General features: G+C 33.7%; 1 protein-coding gene across 2 annotated transcripts in view; it reads left to right on the forward strand.

Moving 5' to 3' along the window:
• The first annotated feature begins 1,531 nt into the window (after positions 1-1,531).
• Positions 1,532-11,165, forward strand: part of LOC117116413 (tetratricopeptide repeat protein 37-like) — a 21,748-nt gene continuing 12,114 nt past the window's right edge. For both annotated transcript variants that reach the window (XM_033260449.1, XM_033260450.1), the window contains exons 1-22: positions 1,532-1,548; positions 1,856-1,988; positions 2,232-2,375; positions 2,761-2,928; positions 3,313-3,444; positions 4,328-4,420; positions 4,533-4,644; positions 4,815-4,952; positions 5,063-5,164; positions 5,602-5,732; positions 6,275-6,364; positions 6,563-6,666; positions 7,041-7,167; positions 7,308-7,387; positions 8,150-8,249; positions 8,509-8,633; positions 8,915-8,950; positions 9,133-9,217; positions 9,499-9,530; positions 9,857-9,957; positions 10,405-10,507; positions 10,884-10,976. In XM_033260449.1, the coding sequence (XP_033116340.1) occupies positions 1,890-1,988; positions 2,232-2,375; positions 2,761-2,928; positions 3,313-3,444; positions 4,328-4,420; positions 4,533-4,644; positions 4,815-4,952; positions 5,063-5,164; positions 5,602-5,732; positions 6,275-6,364; positions 6,563-6,666; positions 7,041-7,167; positions 7,308-7,387; positions 8,150-8,249; positions 8,509-8,633; positions 8,915-8,950; positions 9,133-9,217; positions 9,499-9,530; positions 9,857-9,957; positions 10,405-10,507; positions 10,884-10,976 (2,195 nt within the window). In that variant the 5' untranslated portion in view covers positions 1,532-1,548; positions 1,856-1,889. The remainder of the gene's footprint in view (positions 1,549-1,855; positions 1,989-2,231; positions 2,376-2,760; positions 2,929-3,312; positions 3,445-4,327; positions 4,421-4,532; positions 4,645-4,814; positions 4,953-5,062; positions 5,165-5,601; positions 5,733-6,274; positions 6,365-6,562; positions 6,667-7,040; positions 7,168-7,307; positions 7,388-8,149; positions 8,250-8,508; positions 8,634-8,914; positions 8,951-9,132; positions 9,218-9,498; positions 9,531-9,856; positions 9,958-10,404; positions 10,508-10,883; positions 10,977-11,165) is intronic.

Genomic DNA, 11,165 nt, shown 5'->3' on the forward strand with positions numbered 1-11,165 from the left:
GTTTACCATGTACTGTACCTTTTTCATGTTCTAACCTATGGAGTTTCTACCTCCAAAAAGTATGAGGCAGTTGTCATATGGTCGTCATACAGCTATACTGTTCTTGCCCGTGTTTGAATTATAAAGTTCGCAATTAGTTTCAAGTCGTACGTAACGTAGGCCTATGTGTGTTTCGAGTGAGGCCTATGGAATAGACGCAAGGCCTTCCACAATTTCAGAAATAATTTGCTATGTTTTCATTTTATAAATAATAATGATAAAAAGTCAACAAATAGGTACAGTCTACTGTTTTATGAACAAAGCCAATAATTGTTAGGCCTATAACATGACAACTTAACTATGTATGTGTGCATGTCATATAGCTTTTTAATAAAAGTTTCCATGAAATTGTGTATTAATAAAATAAAATAACATTCTATTCATTTGCTTTGGATGTCATATGTCAGCTCTGCCTCCTTTCGAAGATAAAAAGCAACCCAACAACTTCAGATGTAGAAAACTATTATAATACCGTCAATGCTGAAATATGCGCCGCACCAAACCTGATTTTTTTTCTCAAGCAAGCGCTGCATGCGGCGCTTAATCGAGAGTATTTTTATTTCCTTGTGTCCAATGAAATACTTTGAGAAACAGGGTTTTAAATACAATGTGTATGTTAAAATGAATAAATAACACAATGAAGACAAGCATTTCAGTTATAAACGTTTATTTACAATGACGAAAGATAGGCTAATGACCTACGGGAATACGTGAGAGAGGTAACATGGGAACGAACGTGGAAAGCACCATGCCAATATTTTTTTTAATAAGCTCCCGAGTAAGTCCCGCACGCACTGAAGCCTCTAAATGTATTCGAGCATTTACGGGCTAGCGTGTACAGAAACATGCCATAGTCGGCAAGATTAAGGAGACAATACCAGTAATTTATTACAATTTTAATTATGTATTATTAAATCTAGAAAATACCCGTGTGGTTTTCAACTGTAATCGCCAATGACAAAATCGGCTAACTAAACATAAGAAATGGATGTATTACGGTCTGGCTAGGTATTCTGTAGATCTAAAGCACTGAGGTTCAGTGAGGTATGCTGTAATTATCAAGATGTAAACAACTCACAAAAAACATGGCCGCAAACTCGTTCTTGGTGGTGTACAGTATCATATACCTAAATTATAAAGGTTTTTAAGTCTAAGCAGACAGGGCTTACGTAAATTTATAATATTGGTAAAATTATTAATGATGGCTGGATGGTAGGCTGGCGTGCAAGTACTGCATGTGTTAATTAATACTATCATTGATGGGGAAATCCAGCGATGCGAAATCCAGTGATGTGAAACCAGTGAAGCGAGACCTGTGCGTTTGCTGCCTACAGACCAACTAGGAATGGTTGACCTCGGATGTGTTCGTTTGCATACTTGCCTGAGGGTATTGATAATGATGTGCGATACCGAGGTTAATGGGTTTTTTTAATGTGTCGGCAACTCAGTTAAGTACAAAGGGTTGTTTCTCCTTCTATTTTTATACCTCCATGCTTCCAGTAATGTAAGGTCAGTACTATGCAGATTAAAGGTCATGGTAATTTTTGTCAACTCTAATCTGTAATAGCCGATATATCACCTCAAAATGCATTGTTCAAATTATAGCCCCACCAGGGGCAGATCCAGAGTTTCTCAAACGGGGGGGTGGGTGAGAGCACTATCAATATATGCCTTGAAATTTTAAAATTTAGTGCCAAAATGGGAGGGGGAACGTGCCCCTCTGTTCCCCTTACTGGATCCGCCCCTGCCTGCCATGGGAACCCCATTCAGTATCACTATCAGGAGACTAAAAAAAATGTTTTTATCATTTTATTAGACCTTCTAAATAATTATTCTGGTCAAGCTTCAAGATGGCGAGTGGATCCAACAAGGAAGTAAAGGCATGGTTGAAAAGTGCCCGAGAAGCTATCAAAAATAAAGAATACAAAGATGCATTGAGGCACTGCAAGGTAAATATATATTTATTTGAAATTTAATGAAACATTTGCTGGAATTTATATTAAAAAAGAAACAAAGAAAATGACTTAAACTAAAGTACATAGGAAATCTATCACCCTGTCAGATGGCACCATCTTAGTATTTTCGAGTCAGTATTGGGCCAGTATTGTATATTATAAGATGTACCACATGGTAAAAACTATCCACCACACCTGGTATTACATATTTAAATGATGCTTTTGTTTTTTATGAAGGCTGTCTTAAAACTGGAAAAGACCAACTACAATGCATTTGTATTTATTGGGAAGGCGGCAACAGAAATGGACCAGTTGGACCAGGCCAGAATGGCATATAAAAAGGCAACTGAAAATGATCCGAACCAGTTACTTGCTTGGCAGGTGAGTTGATTGGCGCGCCTAGGGAAATACTGTATAAAGTGGCTGAACAGGTTGTGAAATTTTCTCCAAGTATCATGCCAAGTTCGATCATCTGGCAGTTGTGATATTTTTGGGGAACTTTATTATCGTCATCTAATGAAAATTCATTAGGTGATTACATGACCTGGAAGAATGTGTCACAGAACTAGTGAAAATCACAGAGATAATGATAAATAATGTTTTATTATGACGTGTGCAGCTCCCCAGAAAATTGTGCACACTTTCTTATCTTTCACACAACCTTGAGGAAGGCCACGGTTGCACAAGTTCTGTGCCAAACTTTGTGAGGATTGTAGTTCTGAAATCTTTGTATCAAATTTTCATTGATATATATGTTTTTTTAAAGGGTTTGTGCGACCTCTGCGAGAGGACCCACACAGAAGAAAACAAAGCTACAATAGAGGAAGCCTACGAAAAAATGGCTAGTATTCTGATCAACAGCGACAAGGCAAAGTGGTTGATTGTAGCTCAGAAACAAGTCAAATTCTATGAAATGATTAATGACCTAAAGAAGGTATGAATTATGATTAAGAACGAGTGTATGATGGCTTTGTCCAACTTTCAACAGCTATGCCAGATTAAACTGCTTGTTTGATCAAATAAGTTTGGAAAAGGCATACACTAAAGCTCTGCCTAGACTGTCAGATTTTATTTGACAAAATCATGTGGCATACAAATATGGTCATGATGACATCACTCTAGGACCATAATTATCACATCATGACTATATATGTTCATACAACAGTCAAAAAATTTGATAGTGTGGACAAAGCTTTACAAAGTCTGATCAAACTTTGTTTGGTCTGTCAGACAGAAGTATTGGCTTTAAACTACTGAATTGCCTAACTATGTGGTAATTTGTTGGACTTTTTGAATACTTTATGTATTGATATCATAGGTTGTCAGTGTTATTGTGGACATTTTGGAAGCAGATTTTCTGGAGAATAATTCAGCCAAGTTGCCATACTGGACAAAGGTTGCATCAATCTTAGCCAATCAGCAAAAGTTATCAGCGGATGAAGAAGTATTGGTCAGTACTTGATAATTTGGAGAATAGTAATATAAAAACAAAAATAAAGAAATTGTTGAATTGAACATATGCAATGGTATGCAGTACTGCATTATGAGAATGTACTCATTTGTGGGTTACCGTATATACTCGGGTAAAGCTTAAAATAGCAAATTAGGATCGAAAACGGGGTCGTCGTATACACAAGACATATAAATTTTAGATTTATTAAATCATGTTCGTCTTATGTGCAGATGGTCCATAACATGCAAATTTACTACTGCAGTGAAGCTTCTAAATGTTCGTATGAATGAACACAATTTTAAATGCAGGGAAATAAGATTTTGAGGAACATTTAAAAGCTCATGAAGATTAGCCTTGCATTTGGCTCTGATTCTAGCCAGCAAGATGCAGTATTAAGACCATAAAAAAAGTAAGAAAAAAAGTAGAAATTTCAATGATGAAACAGGGGTCATCTTATAAAAGCCAGACATGCAAAAATCATCCAAAAATCTTCTCAAACTCAGAGGTCGTCTTATAAGTGATCGCCTTATATGCAAGTATATACGGTATGCATGATACGGGATGATCTTATTTTTCTATGCTAAAACAATTCAAATCAAATAACATTGACCCTGTCTGGATATTATTGTTATAATCAAAGCCAAAGTTTGAGTTGTTTAGTATATTTTTTGTATTTTTGTCATGTAAACATGAATATTCAAGAAAGGGTGCTATATAAATTTGATATATATACAAGATAAGATATAGACAAATATTTATATATATACAAGATAATAAATTGATGATGATGATGACAATGACAACCAGAAATGTGATTATAGTGGCGCTGACAATCGCTGCAAAGATGAAATTCACATAATGTTAATTTGTTTTCCTGCAGCTTGAAAGAGCATACACAAACCTGCTTGAGATGATTGAAGATGAATCAAGTTTGGAAGAGACCTTTGTTAAATTTGTGGATCTTTTAAAAAAGGTTGGTTTATATTGATTAGTCGTATAAAGAGTAAAGTCATATGTTTGATATATTTTTTAAATGATTATTGTTTATATTTTTATCATTATTAATATATTCAAATATATTTCAGAAACATGACAGTGACCAGCAGGTTCTTGAGGTGAGTCAGAAAATGCAGACAAGATTACCCTCATCCATTCAGCCACTGCAGGCCTTAGTTCAAGTGTACCTAACTCAAAATGGTAAGTTTATTATGTTACGTACGAGTCAATATTTGTACAGTTTGATGTATACATTTTGCAGCTTTTTTTATACATTGTTTAAATATTTTGAAAGGTTCCAAAATATTTATTTTAAATCTATAACAGAAATTCTTTAAATTATTATTTCTCATTTGTTGTGTGTTTCACAGTCTGTATTCCTGAGGCTATTGAAGCTTTTCAGCAGCTTGAGACAATGGAGGAAAAGATTGGATTAGCAAGCCTAGGGCTAGGTAAAATAAAACTAGAAGACAAGAAGTACATTGAAGCTAAAGTTTTATTGGAAAAAGGTAAATTATCTGAAACAATGAATAACAAATAGGTGTTCGTTAATCCTAAAATAATGAATAGTTTTTAACCAACATTTTCCATCTTTGTTTTAAATTTATTGTTTTCCCAGGCGTAAAAGCAGAGCCTGGTAATATTCATGGCTGGTTGTATATCAGTAAAGCAAAACTAGCCATTCATGATAATGATGGAGTTGAAAAGGCCACACAGAAAGGTGAGTTTGGTTTGGTAATAATTAATCAATCAATCACCCACACACAATCGATTAATCTGCTAATTAATCAACGTACTACAAAATAGATCACCTAATCTATCAGCACATGAATAATCCAATACCCCATCAATACCCAGCCAATTCGCAGTTAGAACTGCGCATGCTCATATTTAAGGTCAGTCGAGGTCAATCAACATAAACTTATGTTGTGTGTATGGTGTTGGCTTATTGCCAAATCAATCAACCAAAAATTCCCTGCTCTTTTCCAGAAAGTGTTTCATTTTGTAATGTCCACATGGCCATGTTTAAGCCACTAGACAAGTGACTTCTCTCTTTGTCTCTCTTTATACAAACTATACAGTAAAGAATACAAAATATAGTATTTAAACTTGTTCACCAACTGACTAGGGTTAAATGCTTAATTTGGTCTCATGAAGGATTGAAGCTTTTAAAGAGGAGTGCGAGATGGCATCATTTGAAGGAGCTATTTTTGTTTTTGAGGGAAAAATCAATGGTTGATCGTGCGACACATACTGCAGTATCAGAGGCTATAGACACATTCAAAGAGGTAATGTTGGTGCAATAGGATGGTACCCTGTCTACATAGACCTTGCTATAGTTCATTTAAGGCATCAAAACTGTCAATTCTGTATTTAAACATGCATACAATTACAACATGAGAACAGTTTTTAAAATTACTGTAGTGTCTACATTACTTCATTAGTTGTTATCTTTCCATAACTTTGAGTTGCATAGATAGTTTGCCTCATTTAAGGACCCTTGTGATTGGCCGACCAGCCAACATGTGATTTGAACATTTAACATGAGATTTAAACATATAACGTGAGATTTAGACTCTGACCTAAGACTTTATTCCTTACGTTTTATGTGACAAATAAAATTTAATGAGTATCAAGATTATAAGATTGTTAAAAGTGTTTCCTTTCTACCATCAATATACATATACCATTTACTTTGTTTTGTATTTTATACCTTTGTATATTTTGTTTTGGAATGAAGAAAGAATTGAATTTAGTATACAGTATTTTATAAACAAAAAAAATATTATAATAAAAGTTAAGGAAAAAGTATTTGTTTTTATAATTACAGTTGCAGAACGCAGATAGTTTGAAGGTAGAATGTACACAATGTTTGGTAGAGTCATACTGTGTGCTAGGCCAACTGGATGAGGCTCAGAAGGTAGGTTGTCTACTATAATAAATCAGATAGAACAACAATAAACATGAGAGTTGTTTAGTGGTGTGTGTATGTCTCCCTTCCTACATATTAGATTCTATCATAGCATGTTCTACAGTGGTTTTCATTACAAATCGTTTCCAAATTATATTATGAATATTGTTTTATATTTATAAAATTGTATTTTTATTATATTTATAGTATTGCAAAGAACTTTTGGCCTTATATTCAAATAATGTATTGACCAATGCTCTGACCGGCTGGATTGCTGGACTTCAAGGAAAATATGATGAGGCAGAAAAAATGTAAATACAGAATTAGTTTTAAGATGACGGCATTACTTGATTATATATTATTTATCAATTAATATTGTATAGTAGTGTTAAGAAAATGTTTTCCAAGGAAAAAAACCTAACAGCGTATATATTAGTTTAGTCGGAGCATCTTGAGTTCAAATACCAATGAAACACTATACTTTTATGATAAAAACTATAATCATAACAATAATGTTGGTCATTTATATAGCCAATGTATTCCAATCTGCAAGTGAATATACATTACTATGGGAATATGTTATAGGATTGAATGCATTTAGGTTAGCACTATAGTATTTTTATAGTAACACTATAGTTTTTTGAGAAGTTCATTAATATTTATTATAATAATTGTTCTTTTCCAGGCTTTCAGAAGCAATCACTAACCAGCCAGATAATGCCAGGCTATTCTTTTGGCTTGGAAGAGTGCAATGGGATTCTGGAGAGAAGGCTAGGATGGACAGGTCCAAGTGTCTTAGTAATTTCATGAAGGTGTGACTGTCATGCCATACTAATGTAACACAAGTTGTTTGGAAGAGCAGCTGTTGGGTTTCGAATTCAGCATGTTTTACATTCGTATCTTTTGTATTCCAATTCCAATTTTAATTTTAATGTTGTTCTTCAATTTGTAGGCAGCAAAGCTTGATCCATACAACTCAGGAGTCTTCCAGTATCTTGGACATTATTACCATCAGATTGCAAACGATAACAGGTACAGTAATTGTAACAAAGTGGAACGGATTGCACTTTCAATCAAATTGTCTTCTGTCCATGGCTGGTCACATTACTTTGTCCTCGGGATCAAGGCACTATGTGTCTGCTTTTTTTTTTTGTGTAAATTGGTAGCTGGTGGGATGGGAATGAAGTAAACTTGGTCTGTTGCTAAAATACAAGGCTAACAATAATCTCAAGGAGGCAGAAGATGTTGTATATGTTATATCCAGTGTGGTATAGATAATAATGCTATAATTGAACTGTGCACTAGCATTAGTGTTGTTTATTTTGTTTTATTTATTTTTTTATTTGATTTAATTTGCATTTAATTGTATAAACCAGAAACATTACCTATACCCTGCTGGGTTTCTACAATTTCAATCAAGCATTGATATTGAAGTTGACTGCACCAGTTGTTCTGCTTGCCCGACATTGCATAGAATTAGATTTAAATTGGCCAAACCAAGAAAGAATATGTTAGAGATTTCTAGAATATACCATTCTTAAGTTTAGTCTTGTTTTTTAAGTTTCATTATCATTATCATTACTTAATTCTCTCTATATTGGCATGTTTGTGGCATTCTTTCCCACCGTCTTTCTTGTTCTAGGATTGCTGTACTGTCATCACCTTTTTTTTCAGTTGATTTTATTTGTTGCAACAACTCTTGCAACATCTCATGCAACATCTTGTGACCTTGTTATAACAGATTTTGTATTTTAAAAAATTATGCTCATATTAATGTATGTTTTTTATTCACAGGAGAGCCAAAAGTTGTTTTAAGAAATCATTTGACTTAAACATTGATAATGCAGAATCTGGCACAGCATTTGCTGATCTTTGCATAGCAACAGCAGATGAGGTGATTTATCAAATTGTATTTCTTTTTAAGTTTTGTTGCACTTGACTAAAGTTAAAATTTTAATCTCGGTCATTACTGAACAGGTCAGGTGTTTGTAAAACATTTTAACACCAACTCAAACTTGTGTAGACATGTACAAACCAACTTCTATACATCACAAATATGAGCCACAAAGGCCCACCACCCAACTATTGATGCTTTTACATCTTGTCACTGTTTGTTCTTCCCTCTGAAATCATTGTTTCAATTAATTTTTTAGGAATCGGCACTTAGTATGTTGAAGTCGGTGACATCACAAGCTGCAGCTGGTACAGCAAAGTGGGCGTGGCTTAGACTGGGTCTGTATCAGCTCAAAAATAATGATGCAGGAAAAGCTGTCACAAGGTTGGACAGTTGTTTTATTTTGTATATATTTTGTATTGTTATTATGTGTGTTTAAAAAGGTGACTTGTGATTATGGTGCTGACTATTTAATAATTATGTTTACTGTAAAGTGCATTTTTAAACTGCATCCAGTGTTCAAAACTCTAAAAAGAGAAAGGCAGAAAATACTGTAATATTAAAAACATGTAGAGTATTTGTATCACTGTTGCCAATAGATAACAAAAGTAAATGTATTATTTTAAAGTTTCAAAATACTAAACATTGTTTATTTGAATTGTTAGTTTTCAGGCTGCACTTAGAGCTGATACTAAAGATAGGTAAGATATATTAATTATTACAAATATTGTTATATATAGTAAAATGTTTTAATAGAGAGTCTAGTGTTATAAAATTTTTCTTTAAAATAATTATTATATGGATTTTTTGTAGGAGCATATCTGATTTCAATATCTTCATCACAGTATTAACCCTTTATAATATATATTTTTTTTTCTTTTAGCCGTTGCTGGGAGTGTATGGGAGAAGCATACCAGTGTAGAGGGAGCTATACTGCTGCATTGAAGGCATTTACAAGAGCTCTTGAGGTAAATCTATAAGTGTTACCAAATTGTATTTAACCTTTTAGCTAGTTCCGCTGGGGTGGACTTATAAATAGTAAATCAAATTTCCACAAAAAAAAAAAGACAATCCTTTTTTAAAACGGTCAGCATGATTTGTAGGAATGGTCAATCAAAAAGCGTTAGTTTTTTTAACACTGCATGCCTAATGCATAGCCAATTAAAATTTGTAGAGATAAAAGATTGATTGTAGCTAGTATTAAATATGAATTTTATATTTAAATTAATATCATTCTCATTATTTGCAGCTTGATGGAGCTTCTGTGTATTGTCAGTACCAGTAAGTTGTGGAACTGTAGTTGTATAAGATACTGAAATTTTATCATGTTTACATCTCTGCTACTAGGTGTAACATCTGTACAAATTATGCCACCACTGGCTTACTATGGCTGGTTGAAGAAATGACTACACAATACTACATTAACAACCCTTTTTGTAAATTCATAAAGAACTATACTGATTTCCACAGAAAGGCTAGCCAACACTAATGTGATATATTAGACTACAATATGTATAATGTAAATTCCATGAATGAATATAATTTCGAGCCTATCACTTGATAGTTTGCTCACTACCACATTCATTTGCTGTTTTCTTATTTCATAGGATTGCCTCAATAAAACAAACCCTAGGGCAGTACACTGATGCTGTAAGTGATTACTGTGCTATCCTAAGTAAGCAGGAGGGCTATATACCAGCCCTCAAAGGTATGATGTTAACATATTGAGGTAAAACTTACACCACTGTCATTCGTCAAAATTGCTTCCAACATGGAGCCTGGCTGAAAATGTTCTTGTTCATTCGCAGTCATATATATGTCGTTTTGCTTGGGAAATATAGGAGATTAAAGGCAGGAGACAAGCACTAAATTTTTTCCCCAGAAAACAGCACAAACACAAAAGGAAAGGCCCCTTCCCACTGTATCACAGTAGGTCAATTTGGTATTTTCCTTTCCTTGCTCCTTGGTTTATTTTTTTTTTCTAAATTTCTCTTAATTCTAAATATTCCCCCTGAAAAAAATCTATGTGAATATAGTATTAATAATCCTTGGTGGGCTTAAGTTTTTATTACTTAAATTCCTAATATATAATCACATTATCACATGGTCCATAAGGACTCAATTTTGAGCTTATAGATTATTGGCTGTTTTTTAGGTCTTGGTGAAACATATCTCCTTCTTGCCAAAGATTCATTGGTGGACTTTTTGAATGGAAGAGCTGTAGATTATGTTTGCAAGTCAATTACAACCTTGCAATGGTAAGTTCAAATGATTGATTGTTGTTTATTATTATTATTGTTTAAACTGAAACAACTGGATCATTATTATCTATAAATCAATGGGACAAAATAAAAATGGTTTTCTATATCTCCTCCAAAGTATCGCTTTGTCAAATCTCAGCGATTGACCAAGGTGACCTCTATAATTGTTCAAGTACACTCTGAGTGAGGTAATGCTTGGGGGTGGAAACAAAAATTGCACTCTTTGAAAAGCCACTGCAAACAATATAATTGTGTAGTTATATAAATAATCGTAATATATAATTATAATAAGATTTTAACCTCTGTTTGCTCAAGTATAATCCTGAGTAATGAGAGTAAAAATAATATAATTGATGTTTATTTGTTGTGACAGTGCAATATCTTTACGTCCTGATCTGAGTTGTTTATGGAAATTGCTAGGTGACAGCTGCACTATTCTCCATCCTCTTGATCCGGAGCTTGTAAGGTAGGAGTTTCATCCTTAGATTTTCATTCAGTGATTTTTACCATCAAAGAAAGAAATAAGAAATGTGTTATTACTAAATATTTTTTTAATTCATTTTACCATCATGTTGGTATCTTAGGGGGAAACTCTTTTGTCTATGATTTCGCCTCAACGTCTATCTAGTTTCCCCTTAGCGACACTACTTTCGCC

Source organism: Anneissia japonica, unplaced genomic scaffold (assembly GCF_011630105.1).
Source record: "Anneissia japonica isolate Jap-2015-1 unplaced genomic scaffold, ASM1163010v1 scaffold287903_len222995_cov181, whole genome shotgun sequence".
Classification (NCBI taxonomy): domain Eukaryota; kingdom Metazoa; phylum Echinodermata; class Crinoidea; order Comatulida; family Comatulidae; genus Anneissia; species Anneissia japonica.